The sequence below is a fragment of the Aquila chrysaetos genome, chromosome 9 (assembly GCF_900496995.4).
Source record: "Aquila chrysaetos chrysaetos chromosome 9, bAquChr1.4, whole genome shotgun sequence".
Lineage (NCBI taxonomy): Eukaryota > Metazoa > Chordata > Aves > Accipitriformes > Accipitridae > Aquila > Aquila chrysaetos.
In genome coordinates, this window is record NC_044012.1 from 37,356,372 (window position 1) to 37,372,017 (window position 15,646).

The 15,646-nt window shown below is 42.6% G+C and overlaps 1 protein-coding gene across 3 annotated transcripts in view; it reads right to left on the bottom strand.

Moving 5' to 3' along the window:
- The window catches only part of ZDHHC8 (zinc finger DHHC-type palmitoyltransferase 8), a 123,593-nt gene that overhangs the window by 25,072 nt on the left and 82,875 nt on the right, over positions 1–15,646 (bottom strand). For all 3 annotated transcript variants that reach the window (XM_030025522.2, XM_030025523.2, XM_041126040.1), the window contains one exon: positions 3,984–4,105. In XM_030025522.2, the coding sequence (XP_029881382.1) occupies positions 3,984–4,105 (122 nt within the window). The remainder of the gene's footprint in view (positions 1–3,983; positions 4,106–15,646) is intronic.

Below are 15,646 nucleotides of genomic sequence, written 5' to 3' on the forward strand. Positions count from 1 at the left end.
TAGAAATCACACAAGCCCGTGTTGTAAGAACTTCTGCTGCATGCATTTGGGATTAATTCAATGCTAGCCTGCCAGCACATAAAGTGAAAGAAACTACATCAACAGATATTAGAAGAAGGTTGTGCTAGCTCAAACCCCAAAATCAACCCAAGTGACCCTGAGTGACAATTTGTTCAGCACTCTAGTGTCAGCTCATAATCATCCCAAAGACCTGTTGCTCCGGGGATTCTGATGCCACAGTGAGATATACCATTCTGAAGCAATTTGTGTGCCCGCAACAAGCCCTTGCACCAGTGCTTACTTCTTTATAGTATATCCTGTGCTCACCTCTTCATAGCATACCCAGAATGCTCTTGCTCTAGTAACAGTACATAACTGGGAAGATCTCGTCTCTCTCAAAGGCAGCATGGTCTAGTGATCTGAGCACAGGACTGGGAGTCAGGAAGTCCTGTACTCTAATTTTCTCACTCTGTGGCCTTGAGCTAGTCATTTAGCCTCCCTTTGCCATTAGTAAGATGAGGTTGACAATACCACAGTTATCTTATTAGGGATAACACGGAGGGCAGATGGTTTATCATCTCAGCTAAGCGCTTCCCTGTTTAAGAAAAGAGGCCATTTAAAAATAAATGCACAAAATAAAAGCCAGTCTATAATAGACAAATATATCTTGGGAAGAAAAGGAAAAAAATGAGAATGATTGTTCATGAAAGCTCATCTTTTATTCTAGATTCCTGTGATCTTTATTTGTTTCCTTTTGACAGAGAAAATCTAAGAACTTCACATCTATTTAACACCTGGTTAAACATTATAGTGCAGCTGGCATTGGCTGACTGGCTCCAAATTAAGTGGAATTTGATAATATTGTCCCAGCGGGGCATCAATCACTGTCATTTAGTTCTATATTAAATCTTCTCTAGATGTGTTATCATGATCCAATTTCCATTGACTTCAGAGGGAGTTTCTCCCTTCACTTAGATGATCTTGGGATCTGGCTCAGCTACAGAATTTACCCTGCAAGAGTATTCTCTGGATTAATGTTTGTGCATGGAAGCAGAGTGCTGTACTGGCACCATTCTCTATAATTTTCCTTCATAACTAGTCAGTGGGACTCTTAGTGAGAGCTAGACTCTAAATCCCTTAGGCACTTCTATAAATATAATCTGTAAGTTCTTCAATACTATTATAAAGTAGCCCGTGCTGTATAATACATGTGGGCATATGAAAACAAGACACTAGAACAGTCAAACCATTTAAGCTCTTGTGAAAAAACTGACTATGCAGACAAAAAGTCTGTACATTGTATATACCTACATGCACATAAACACATTAGTCTTGCAGAACTGACACACGCTTGAAGAGTTTGTATGAAATAGATTCACATCAAAAATACTGGAAGCCAGTTTGTAGTTGGTATCTATAATTAGCCAGGAACGAACATTGCCAGTCTCAACCCAGGCTGTAAATCAGATTTGTCACGGTAGCCCCAATTTCAGTGACTTAATACTTCCTTTTGTTCTCATTCACTTTGGTGTATTACTGGCAACTCACTCGCACAGACCCAATCCTGATTCATACCAGAAACATTCAGAGAGCCAACAAATCAAAAAATTATTAAAAAACAAGTAATGGATCTGGGAGTTTGATCCAGGCCCTCTTCAACAATACAAGAGTGAGCTGGGTTTACTTCCCCCATAGGCCAAGTTCTATCTGCCAGAGAACCTGTAAGCTCATACAATATAGCTAAAAATGTGTTTGTTTCCAGCTTTCTGTCATCAGAGCAGAAGAATACATTGGCAGACGACTGTATCTTACTACATAGATTCTCATACTCTGATCCACTGACACAGGGCAGCCAAGTCTCATGTTTTTATAACGTATCTTACAATTTTTGGGGGCTTCCTTAAAGGAATCATGTGATTTCATTAGAATCTCAGCTTTTGTAGTGCTTATTTGTTGTTTTGGTTTTGAAGTAAATTTGTAACTATCAGAAATGTGCTAAGAAGCTTGAAAACCAAGAAGACTAAACCTAATTTCAATAACAGAAAGCAAATAGATCTATTGTAGATTCATTTTAAATCATTCCTACAATTTTTGAACTCCTTGCGCTAGCAGCTCTGCGGGCGGCGTGGGGTGGTGATAGCTTTTTTCACATGCACACTTGTGATCTGAAGTAACATCTGCTCCTCTTTCCTCCCAGCACTGGTATTTATAGTCTTTTCCATCTTTTCTTTTCCTTATCAGTTTGCTTCCTTCACACATCTAAACTCCTACTCCATCGCTTTCCTCCAGGATGACTTCCATCCCTTTTCTCATCCTTTCCCCACTCTCCTTGCTCCCAGCCTCTTCCAGACCAAGCACATGCACAGCATACAGGTATAAGGCCAAGGCCACAAATGAAGAGAAAGAGACAGAAGAAAGGTGAGCTGTAGGAACTCCTCCTCTTCCTGCTTTGCTCCTGACTCCCTTATGTTAAGGGAGATGGGAAGGAAGGGAAGGTGATGAGAAAGTTTCAAAGTTTCTATTTGATTTCCCTGCGTGTTTCTCCTTTAAATGCAAAGTCCAAAATAAAGAACTTGTTTGCAAAAGGAAGTTAGACAAGTGCAAAGGAAGGTATAAATTTACAATACCTTCGGAACTGATCAATCATAGGGCATGGTGAATGCCCAGCTGCAGGCTCCGGTCTGAGGGAACTATGTTGCACAAAGATATTAGATTCCCAGACTGAGATTTTCAAAACTGAACAATTTTATTCCAGCTCTCCTCCTACCAAAGGCAAAGAGCATGTATGCTTTCAGTAACCTCACACCCAAAGCATTTTAGTTTAACCACTGCTATCTCTGCTGAGATGGAGGAACTAAAAAGTCCAGGAAACTTGTTAAAAGCTCTAAGTGCTTAAGCTTTTTTGAAAATCTCACTAGCACCTATTTGTACCTTTAAGCACCTAAACACTGCATCACTTAATCTTGCACAAATGACTGAATCTTGACTTTGCCTTAGTTTGCCTTTACACACACTTATTTCCTTGACTAGAGTGCTGCAACACTTAATCAGGGGTTCAAAAGCCTCAGTTGAAAGGAATGACAGACACATGCTCATCATTAGACCCTGCTACCTGGAGAAACCTGGCACTTGCTATTCAGGGAAGCCAGCAGGACAGGTACCTTGTTCTTGTCAGGTAGCAATTCAAAATAGATATTGAATTCAGTGGATAGAGGTGAGAAAGCACAGCTTGCAGAGAGCACCATTGGTTTAGCAAGACTGCCTAGAGCAGTCTCTGCTGCAAACTGCATGTGAATAATTATTAGAAGACAGATAAAATTAGGTGATAATTCTCTCATTAGGATGTGTTAAAAGAGATAGCTGCACTGTGGTTTCCATTACAAAAGCTGAGCAATCTTTATCCTATTTAATCAGCTGTGAATCAGTACTAATTTAAGCAGGCATGTCTTTCTAAACTTATACATTTTTAGATACTCTAAGGCAAGCCTTGATCGTTATGTTTGTTTAGCATTGAATGCTTTTGCATTTGTTTTAAGGCTTTCTCGAAGGTCTGGTTTGATGAAGCTGTTTCAGAAAGTTTAGCCTCTCCCCTCCACCATGCTCTGCTACCTATTGTGAAGACAGTGACTTAAATCCAATGTGCCAGCATGACACAGGGGATGGCAATTGCAATCACATCAGTCAGGAGAGCTACTCAAGGAGAACCATTCTATGCAACCCTGTGCCCTCGACTGCCAGTCTGAGCAAGTGCAAGGACAACTGACACCTCCTAGCTCAGAAGAGAGGTGGAGGGTATCCAGCATTTCACTACCATCCCACCTCTCTCTACTGCCAGCTGAGTATAATAAATAAATAAATAAAGTCTAAAAGAAAGAATACCAGAAAAAAGGGGATTAGTCAGCAAACAGCATATTTGGATACCTGACACCTCCTTTGGCTTGGGTTTTCAAATCCCGCCCCCCAACAGTCCCATTCTCTGTTACCTCGTGGGAAAACTCCAGGGTCCATGAAAGTTGCCATGCTGAAGTTTGCCAGTACAAACAAGAACACGAGCCCATTGTACACTGGGATGGCTGGGGAGATGGCTTTTGTCAACCAGGGGCACCTATGGAGAAGAAAAGTTATAGGTAAGGGCTCTTTTGGCCGTAACACGTAGTTTCTTCCCATTCACCACCTTCACATAGAGAAGTAGTCTTGTTCCCTCCGTGCAGCAAGGCTGAATATGCAGTTTAACAACAGAAATTTCCATAGAGCCAGTTTCAGTGATCTAAAGTACACTGTAGATACCGTCTGTAAAGCTGCTTTGTTCCATAGCACAGAAAGCACCAATTGTTCACATGGCTCATTGGGCTTTGCAACCCTATTGCATTATTTGCAACCTGACATTCTGCTTCTCTGTGTAAAAGCTTCATCTCGTTGCATTTCTGTTAACCTTCTGTATAGCCTTGTTGCAGCTGGTGTTACTTTCAATTTTCACTGGTGTAAAGCAAAATAGGATTCTTAAACCACTGATCTCCACAGCAGGTAGAAAGAGAAGCACACGACTTCTCACTATGCTTCCCTGAGTGGTTTTCAACTCCAAGTAACACCCAGAACCAACACTACAAAACCTCTCCTTGGGGGAAAGTTTAGTCAGACCAAGCATGGGCTCTGCAGGTGTCAGCAGAATGTAAGAATGCAGTACCAAAACTAAAGTGGATGGCATCTGCCATGTGAACACTTTTCAGAAACACCGGAAAGGCTTGCTGCCCACCTGGCAAACGTAACTGAGAGGAACTGAAGATAAAGGGTAAAGGAGAAAAAGTAGGGGACTTTGGAAAGAGGATGGAGAAATGGCTGTTAGTTACAGGAAAACTGTTCTAGCTGCAAAGAGCACTTCTCACCAGCAGAGAAGGGCAGGACCAAGGCAGAAAACAGCCTGTCTGACAGGCAACTTCACCTGATAAAAAGCAGTGTTTATTCACTCAGACATTTATAGACCAAATCTACTTCTCTGTTCTGCATAAAGAGGTTTGGTGTTATAGGGCTGCTGAGGGGAAAAATCTGATCAATCTCATTAATCTTGCAAATATAAATAAGGAAAAATGTGGGAGAAAGAATGTCTTTGAAAAAAGTAAGGCCCCTGCTGAGTGGCTCCTTAGATTTCTACCTGCCTTGACAGCCAGGGACTCCTCCAAAGCTGCTAAGCAGTCAGCCATTCAACAGCAATACCTTGCTGCCATTAGCATAAATCATACATCGGCCCACATATTCTGGATTGTATTGTGCCTGAATTACATCTACAGTTGAATCTGGTTATCTGCCAGGCTGAAGCCTGCAAAGAGAAAGAAAAAACAACAACAACCAGCCTTCTCCCAAATCTAATTCACACTGGTTTTGCTACCGATATGCTGTTTTGAACAGCTGAGAATGGTGTTACTGACCTTGAAGGGACACTGTTAAATACACTCTTGTGGCCAGCATTAGAAGGGTACCACATTTTCTCCTCCCATTTCTTTGTGAGCAGACAGGAAGAGATTGTTTTGTGCTACCCTCCTCTTCACAGCCAGGCTTTTAACATTGCACTGCTGCAAACTGCTTTTAAAAGGACCTTTCCTTGTGTGTGCTTCAATCAGTGTGGCCTGGAGCAAGTAAAAGATGGACAAATCCCACCCAGGGTGAACGAACTGTAAAGCTGAGAGCAAGATCTGTCTGTGGCGAAACCTCCAGGCTGACTAGGTGAGAAAGAAAAAATAAATCTTCTCACTTGAGTAAGGATGCTTTGCTATAGCCCACAGCAGGGGGAACAGAAGCATGGGTTTCTCCTGGGACTGGTCTTAGCAGGGAAAGGCCCAGGAAATTAACACCTACTAAGAGAATAGGAAAGGGCTGAGGGCTCAGTGGAGGAAAGCTGAATTCCTCTCTGTTTCTCTTGCATTTGGGATCTCATCCAGGTGGTTGCGGAGCTTGGGTAAAAGAGCACGTCTTGTAGAAGAGAAAGCTGATGGAGATGAACTAGCTCAGGCAGACCCAGCTGAAGACAGCTTGACTCCATGAGGTACACTAATACCCGTACGTTTACCAGGAGGTGGAATTTCAACATGCAGCGAGGTCATACTGACTTGCTGCCATGCTCAGTTTTCCTCAAAGCAGCTGCCGATGACTGAAAACCAAGGCAAGGCAGAAGTTTCTCACTTGCCACGAAATGTGCTGCAGTGACTTTGCCAAGCAAGCTGCAGGCCTGTCGCTAACAACAGCTTCTGCCAGATCCTTTGGAGGAAAGCAAAAGAAATCCTGAAATAAGCAGTTATAGAATGAATTCTACCCAGGGAAGGGTTCTTCCCTCTAAATTACAGTAAAATTAGATTCAGTAATGGGCATGACTGACTTCATTTCTTCCCATGAAGAAATTGCCTACACAGAGAAAGATTATGAAGTTACCCATTGCTTGTCAACCACGGAGGAGAGATTTCCTTGGCAGTAAAGTCAAGTAAGTTGGCAAATCAAGGGACAGGAAACCCTTTCTTACAGATAACTAGTTACTCAGAACAAGATTATAATGAGAGAGACTGTCTCAGATGATTAATGTAAGGATTTGTTAATGTTCTCATTTGTAATTTACTTTGTCATGTTCCCAACAAATACATCAAAATACTAGGAAAAACTTTAGCCATAAGCTAAACTGAACAGCTCATTTAATGGGTAAATAGTGTATCTGAAAATACTTCATGGAAGTTGAAATAAAGGATAGAGTGAGTCATTGTACATATTAGCCAGAAGGTCTCTTCACAATCCTTCCATTTTTTCTTCCCAAAATCTTGATGCAGCATCACAGATCACATAAAATTAGATGGGACAAAAGGGGCCTCATTTGTAAACTAGACTGACTGATAAAAACAGATGTGGAGATCAAGTCCTGGCTCCTAACTGTAAAAAGGTCTGAAAAAGAAAATAAAATTGCTACTAGGATTCCCCAAAAATGATGCATCCTCCTTACCCCTCTCCCCTAATGACACGTAATTTTAGGCAATGTAACAGAAATTCTAATCCAAGTCTGGCAGGCTGTTTTATCACTAATCCGTCATGCAGAAGTCTGGCTGCTGACCCTCTGCGCTCTCTGCCTCAAGAAGGAAGCTGCAGAAATGTTTGAGCAGGACCTGTAGTGAGTTTCTTTTTACTTTGTGCATATCCTCTCTCCAGGAGATCTGCTTCCAGCAGCAATAACGCTGATCTATGGGACAATCCAGCTGAACTTTTCAGTTGCTTTTTCTAACAGAAGTTGTTATGAATCTAGATAAACAACACATGGATTCAAAGCTTTCTTTGGTTGTTGAACCCAAAATTTCAAGAGGCTACAGTCTTGTGTCTTCAACTCATCTCACAGTGGAATATATAGCACGAAGGGTACCACAGATTTTATAGGGCCATATAAATTAAGTAGAGCCAAGAGCAGTGTATAGTCCCCTAATGGAGCACCACCACCAGATTTTTCTGACAGAAAAACTAAACCCCAAGATTTCTGATGTGCACTGACATCTAGGAGCAAAACCACCAAGTCCTAACCCAGAGCTTTTCTATTACAGCTTAATTATTGCCAAAGAAAGCTATACCCTTTGTGTTCGCTGGAGCACCTGCAGAATCATGGTCATTGCAGAGGTCAAAGGCAATATCCTTGGACCACCGAAAAGTTAAGTGATGGAACACAGCACCAGATATGCTATGACTTGCTTTTTGCATAAGCAGCTAGACATGCCTCACCTGGCATATCTACAGCTCAGAAGGCTCTTTGTTCCCCATAGCCATTATTCCTCACTGCACAATCAACATTTAAGTTCAAGGTAGATGTGAAAATAAATGTACAATGGATGCTCTATTCCAAGTTAGTTTGGATCCCTCACTTGAACCAGGAGACCTGATGGATAATATTACTACTGTTGCAGGTACCAGCCATGCTGTATCAAGAACTGCTCAGGAGAGAAACCTTCAATGGTTTTGTTTACTGTAGAAATTAAGAGCCAGCACACGCCACCGTGGCATACTAGAGATAATTATGGATCTCAAATTCTTCTGAATGAAGCACACAATTACACAGGCAGCATTTGCCTCGTAATTATACTTCTCCGACATAGAGTGATTCTGCTCATAACTCAAAGGAGAGTAATTCAGGGTGACAGATTTAATCTCATTTATCCTATTTGCTCTTGAAACCCTATCCTAATAAAATGGAAAGTTAAAAAGATTAACAAATAGGATAACACAACTTGCTAGGTGTCAGATAGACTTATGCATCATCAGCTGCCTTCCTCTGCTAAATTAAACAACAAATAATCCTTTTTGCTTTTTTGCTTGATGCTTTGTAGCAAGACATGTTTGTGTCTTATAATTATGGTTCACCTATAATTAAGTAATTGAATAGGACATTTTTCTTGAATCCTGCTCTAAATTAAGATTTGGTGTTTTTCATTAAACCCTTACACATGCTTAGAGAGGCAGTAGGCCATAGAGGATGGAGCCTGGGATTTCAAGAACCGGGTTTTAGTCTTGGCTCTGACATTGGCTTGCAGAGTGACTGAAAGCCATCTGCTTCCCCCCTCTGCCCCACTTAGGCCTTTTGCAAATGAGACATGAACTACTGACAGACCATCTTCCCCACTGCAGGACAGAGAAAGAATCACCTTTGATTTTGCAGATCTCAAAGCATCTCTGTTAGGGCCCTGGTGTTCACTTCCCTGGAGCCCAGCTCTGGGCACCCACCACCCTCTCCTGAATTGGGCAGGGGTGAGGCACACCGCTCCTGTTGATGGGCTGTTGTGTGAGGATGTGTCTGCGATTTATGTAGTAAACAAGGCCAGTGGTTCATTTTACACTCTGCTTGGAGCACAACAAGCATGTGTGCACACAGGCCCCCTTGGGGTGCTGGATGCCTGGAGGCTGGAGACAAGGAGCAGAACATGGTGCAGGAGGCTACAACCCTTCTCTTGCTAACAGAGAGACAGTGAAATCTGCTTGTGTAGTGCACAGGGAAGATGTGGGAACCTCAAGAGTACAGAGAGGCACCCAAACTTTGGATACTTACCCACACCTAATAAGAAGGCCCCAAGGATTGTCTATTTGGCTGCTCAGCTGCCCCTAATGTTTGATCTGAGACTACCACACATCCTTCCCCTCAGTCTCAAACAGATGGCTGATATGCAACAAAACAATTTATTTCTCCACAAATCACAAGGCATGGGTTTATAATGCGGAAAAGGAAGCATCTCTTAACTTGAATCAACTTCTCCCACCATTAGAGTGGTAAAACAGTAATATGAAATAGCTGATTCAGTGCATGCAGGTAGAAGCAGCTCAGTGAAGTAGGGACTAATTAGTTAAGAGGGGTCAACAAGCAAACATCATTTGACTAAGCACTGGTACTAATTTCACTGAAAACTTTCAAACTGTGTCCATAAGTCTGTAGCAGCCTGTCCTGGTTTGATTCATCTCCAAGAGTTTCTAGCCAAACCCTGACTGTTAAGAACATGTACCAATTTGTGTACTGTAAAATCCATGTAAACACTTTCTAATCATCACCAGATCTGACCAAAGATCTACCGTTTCTAACGTTACCCCAATATCCAGCAACCCTGGGAGCTGGACCCAGTGTACTGGGCTGCCTGAAAGCTGCCCTACCCTGAAAAGCACAACAGTCTGGATGGCTGAGATGATACATCAGAGGAAGGACAGGTACACAGAGGTTAAAATCTTCCGAATCCAGCACTGTACCAGCTGGGCCATAAATGAAAGGGCTATCAACTGACTGATTCTGAACACCCACATTTTAGAAGAATTTAGAATTAGATGTAATCATTGTACCCTAAAGCCCATTCCACCAGTGTGTATGTAGGACAGAGAAGGTGCAAGACAGCACCCTGAAAGCTGTACATTGCCCAGTCTGCACCACACAGCAGAGGAGGGCAGAGCTCTCTCAAGTCTTCAGCAGTGAAAACCTAACACATTTCTCACATATCCCAGCCTGGGCGAGATTTTTTCCATTTATATACTCTTTCCTACCCTGAAATTACAGAAAAGTACCTTTCTGGAATAGTAACAGAAGAGAAAAAAAAAAAGCAGCTCATTTTCCATTTTTTTGTCACTACCAAAGATAGCTTGGAGATCATTGTACATCTAAAAATATTTTCCAAGGTGCTAAGAGATCTGTAGGTTTAACAAGGCATCACTGGAAACAGTCAGAAGAGAACGTATCTGAGTGTCATAACCAACATGAAACAGAACGGAAGGTCTTGTGAAAATAGCTGGAGGTTCAGGACAGCCAGGTCCTTTGTTCAGCTCTGTCACATCAGATTTGGAGAAATGAACTAATTTCTGCACCATATCTTACTCATTGGCAAGATTGCAGATAATATATTGTTGCCATAGCACTACATCCTCACTGTGAGTACAGCAGTTGTACTGATAGAAAGTGATATCAAAGTAAAGAATAACAAATCCGAACATTACATAAAAATGGGAAAAGGAGAAGTAAATGCTGCAGAACTTACTACTAAAAACCGAAACTGATGAGAGCTGAGTGCCACATGGAACAGCTCATGCTGGTGATAAGTGGGAGATATCAAAACATCTGCCCTGGGTTTCCAGGTGCAGTTATCCATCACAAGAGGCAAAAAATCCCCCCAAACCCCACCACCAAAACCCTCATGAATTTCATGAGCTCCTTCCTAATTGAAATATAGCTGAACACTAGATACAGAGGTTCAAATCCATCACCTGCTTAACTGTGCCTAATGATTCACAAGAAATGTTCTGGGCTGAAATTCACTCAGGTTTAACAAGAGCTGATGGGGTTTCAGTGAACCTTCCATTACACCCTGGACTCTGTCCAAACGCTAGTGGTTCATGTCTTGCAATGTATAGATCAGAGGAGCTAAATCAATTAAAAAGTCAACTTGAGATATAATGGTCCTTGGTGAAAAGTATTATCTGGGCTATACATCACCCCCAAAGTAAAATACACTCTACACTTTTCGCAAGCTGCTTGAAAGCTCTGGAGCACGGTCCCTTTCTCCCTTTCTAAATAGTCTCCAAGTATCTGAGAAAAGACACTATTGCCATGTGAATTGATGTGGGAGAAATATAGAGAAGAAACAAGATTACCAATAACTAATTCTGAGTGAGACAACCACAGGGGTAAACATATCCATTATCATCCTCAAGTTCAGAAGCCATCAAGCCATCCCAGACCTATTGCACAGGCACAGACTGACCCTGCAGCCAGTGGGCAGGACATACTTTTATGAGCTACACACACAATGTAACTTTACATTGTGTGCATGGTGAGCAGACAGGACTGGATTGTGCTGCGCTTAACACATATGCTTTGCAGAGATGCTCTCTGCGTGCTCAGTAGCTGCTGGGAGCCCAGAAACCTGGTAGAGCACCCATAAAAGTAGGAAAGATGTCACTTACTGCCGGGAGCTGCATTCAGTTGCTCACAGCAGCAGGGCTTAGGCAGGCAGGGGCTGGGCTCATTTGCAAATACAGATCAAACCAGCAAAATCCTTCTCTACACAGTGCTTTGAAATTTGCTTTGTCCTGCAGTGAATTAAGGACCTACACAGTGTCGGTTAGCACTTACTGACATATATGAAAGCCCAAGACAGAGTTCTTGTTTAGATATACTTTAAAGGAATATGCTATAATAGTGTAGCATCACTTGAAGTGCCCAGCTTTTTATTTGCACCTCAAATTGAAGGCATTCATTGCACATTGATTCTAGGGTATATATAGGCTGGATTTCAGAGTACACAATAACATTTTTATATTAGGAGAAGGATAATGCTCACATCAAAGTGAGACAGTAGGTCTTCACAGCACTTCAAGCATCTAATGGGCTGCAAGCAGAGTCACCCTGAGCAGCAGTAAACCCTTTGGTGCCTCATGAAAAGGAGCCAATTGTCAGTGCATGGGCAAATCAGAGCAGACTCTGCAAGTTACAGAGTGATCCCACAGATCAAGAGACAAACCCCCTTATGTGAAGCTCCCGGGTTTGCTTTCTCAGCCCTGGACTTTGCAAAGCCTAAAATGTCACACAAGCTGGAAGTGGCAAGGACAAGTGTGATCCAGGGCTTCTCAAACATGCACCAACCTTGTATCAGTAGCATGCCGAGCAGCTGGAATCGAACCCCACTTTTTCCAGCAGCTAATAAGAGAGCTGAGTGTATGGGTGGTCTTTGGTTCACAACGGAAGAAGAGGACAGTAAGAAGTCACTGCAAAATAACCACAGCAGGAGAGACACTAGTTGCCCTGTCACACTAAAAGTTTTAAATCCATTTGGTTAGAAAAAGAAGGAACTGCTGCCCAGTAACATTCCTTTGCAGTTCTGTCTGGATATGGCTGGCCACCAGCATCTCTGTACTGCAACAGCTGAACGACTTCCAGCCCATTCCAAAATTCACATAAGGGAATTATCAAGCCGCAGAAACCTTGCTAAATGGGAAATCGGAGAGTTACCTCCAAAAGACGCTGTATGAACCAGTAACTCATAACACAGCCGAGTTACCAATGCATGTGGCTGCACTGTCCACAGTCTATGCTCCTATGTGCACCACTTCCAGCAACAATCATAGTCCAGCTGCCCAGCACAGCGTCCAGGGAGGTCAAAAGATACTTTGCAGTGTCTGAAAGGGATGCACATGCTACACAAGCTGAGTTTTTCTGAGCATTTTCAACGATGCCATGTAGAATGCAAACTTGTGCTTCTAATTTGTAAACATCAGAATTATTAAATGAATGCCACATCTGCTACAGCAGTGCTAAAAAGAGACAGCCCCTCATCTTGGGTCCACCAGAGTCCTATTTCCTTGAGTAATGAAGAACACAGTTATTTGAGTTTTATACCACTAGTGACCCTCATGATCTTCCAGACCTCTCAGCAATCCGTAACCCAAGTTTTTGTTGGATAGATGGAATTGCACTTGCCACATCCCATGCCTCTCTGGTGGAAAAAACGCACAGGATAGCTCCTCCCTGACTGAAGGCTGTTCTCCAGTGGTTTACCTATTGTGCTCATCCATGTTAATACATGCATGAATCCACCAGCAATGCAGAAAGGTGAGGTGGACTGCTCCTACGGAGTTGCGTTTTAAAATAAGTTCAAATTATCAGCAGCCTAATTCAGACACACTTGAGGTGATCCCAGCTACTGGAACAGAAGGATTTGTACAGACTTTGCTCACTGTATTCCCCAGCCACATACCGGCAGAACACATCTAGTACATGTTCAGTGTTTGAATTCATGGGATAGTGGTGTAGTGGAAGCAAGGTAGGTCATTATAAGTATGCCGTGATGAGAGAGAGAAACAGGTAAAGAAATGTTATGAGATAAGGAGGAGGGTGGTAACATCAGTGAAAAGATACAGTCTGTATTACCCGTGTTGAAAAGTTAATTTGACTTTTTAGATACTCTTTTTCCACATGAGCTCAGTAGAAAGAAATTAAATTTCACAAGATACCATCCCTTTACAGCTACTGGAGAAATTACTTAACTAAAAGACAGCATCTATTAGATTAAGGTATGTGTCACTTAAATTAACAATGAGCCAATATGCATAAGAAATGTTCAATATGAGCTCTGAACTCTGCGATTATGCCCTCACTGGATTAGCAGACAATGGGGTGACTTAATGTGCTTTCCAAGATGCAGGGAAAAAGAAGAAAAGCAGAGGACACCAGCAGAGACAGCCGGTGTCTGAGCTTAATCCTGGACAGCCTGGGTGTCAGGGTGCCTGTCACAGGTCTGCAACAGAGCACAAGCTGCCTTGTTAAAACTCTGCATTGAAAAGAGCTGCCGGGGCTGCTTGGGGTACTGGATACTAGTAGGGAATATCTCATTGGAGGACCTTCTCACTCTACCACGCATGCCACTTGCTTCGTGAACCGTCAGTGAGATGCCAGCCAGCCCTGTCAGGGATTTTGCATGGCCTGAGCTGGAAGGGCATGAAGGACCACCCAGCTGCAGGCAAGGTCTGACATTGCTGCCAAAATTCAGGTGTTCGGGGAGGGCACGCACCCTGATATCCAGCCGGCTCTGACAAATTTGCCAGCTGTTCTTTGCAGTGCTGGGGCAGCTAGAGAGAATTGTACAAAGGAGGGGAAGGAAAATCCGGTGAGGCTGGTAATAGCAGTTAAATTTCTTCCATGACTTGAGAGAGCTGTTCAGGAAATTTACAGCTAATTAAGACCAGAGGTTCTTGCAGACTTGTCTGGATCATGTATTGCCTTTGAAATCTGGAAACAATACCTGTCCATGGCCTGAATAACATTTCAGAGCTGCTACCCAAGTTCTTTTATCTATGCAATAGCTTGCTTATGCAGGGAAAGGAAGCCAGTCCTAATCGGAACTCTCTTGTTTGAAGATTTTCTAGACACATATGCAGCAAAATTACTGCAGTTATTGCAAGGTTGCCCTGTGTGAACCAGAAAGATTAGGGACTTCATATTTTACAGAAGAGATGAACAAAACAAAGAGATAGAGGAACCTCTATTGCAAATAGATGCAGAAGATAGGGCAGAAAGTGTAAACATTCTCATATATCAAGTACTGGAGCAACTATATAATAATAAAACAAAAGCCTCTCTTAGAATCCCATCTTTAATTTCCCTCTGGAATATCCTCCCGAAGGGGTTTTATGGAAACGTGAACTGGGAGCATGACATTTATATACCTTATTCTCACTGCACTGAAGAACATTTGCATAGCTTGTATAAGGGGGCCCTAATATATTAAGATTTTAAGCGGGGGGGGGGGGGGGCGAGAAATCAAAATTACTTTAGCTGAGATTTAAGAAAAGAAAAATGCAAGAGACTTTCATGTTTCAACCTATAAAACAAACTTTGCGTTTGGGAAGAACATGCACCTGTGGCCCCCTGCTTTGGGACGTTCTACCCCTTCTCAAGCCACCAGCTGGTACCAGCCACCTCTCGAGACAGGACATCAGTGAGTCAGATGTTTTGGCAACACCTTTAATCATAAACTGGAACAGACCTAACAACTATGGCCAAGGTAACAAAACAGAATAGGACAGGTCATCCAATTCAGCACCCTGCTATCACAGACCCCATGCATACCACCTCACCCGGCCATGCACTGTTCTGAAACCAAGCAACAGTTTATACACCAGGTCTTTTCTCTGCAGGATGGATGCCAGCAACAGCAGGGCAGAATTGGGGTCCTCCCGAACCAGTTCACAGCCCGTTTCTGCTGGAGGACTGGGACTGTTTCAGGGCACAAAGACACAGCTGAAAAATCTTCATTTCCTCCAGCAGAGGGTAGTGGGACACACAAGCCAGCAAGCAAACGTGTAAGATTATATTGCAAACAAGAAATGTATGCAGTTCAAAACAAAACCAAGGGTGCAATAACAATAATAAAACAAAATGACACTGCTTAGCCCGGTGGAAATGTTATAAAACTAAATGTATTCCTCCATTTGCATTCATCAAATGAAGAAACGCATCAAACTTCAGCTTGTTCTCATTATCCCCACTCTTCCCCAGTAACACCATCATCTTAATTCCCCTTTCTAGTTTTGGGAAGTGACACCCCCAGGCAGCAGCAGGGTCAGAACAGCCTTCTTCTGAACATCTCTACTAGAAATCTGTCTTCTTTTT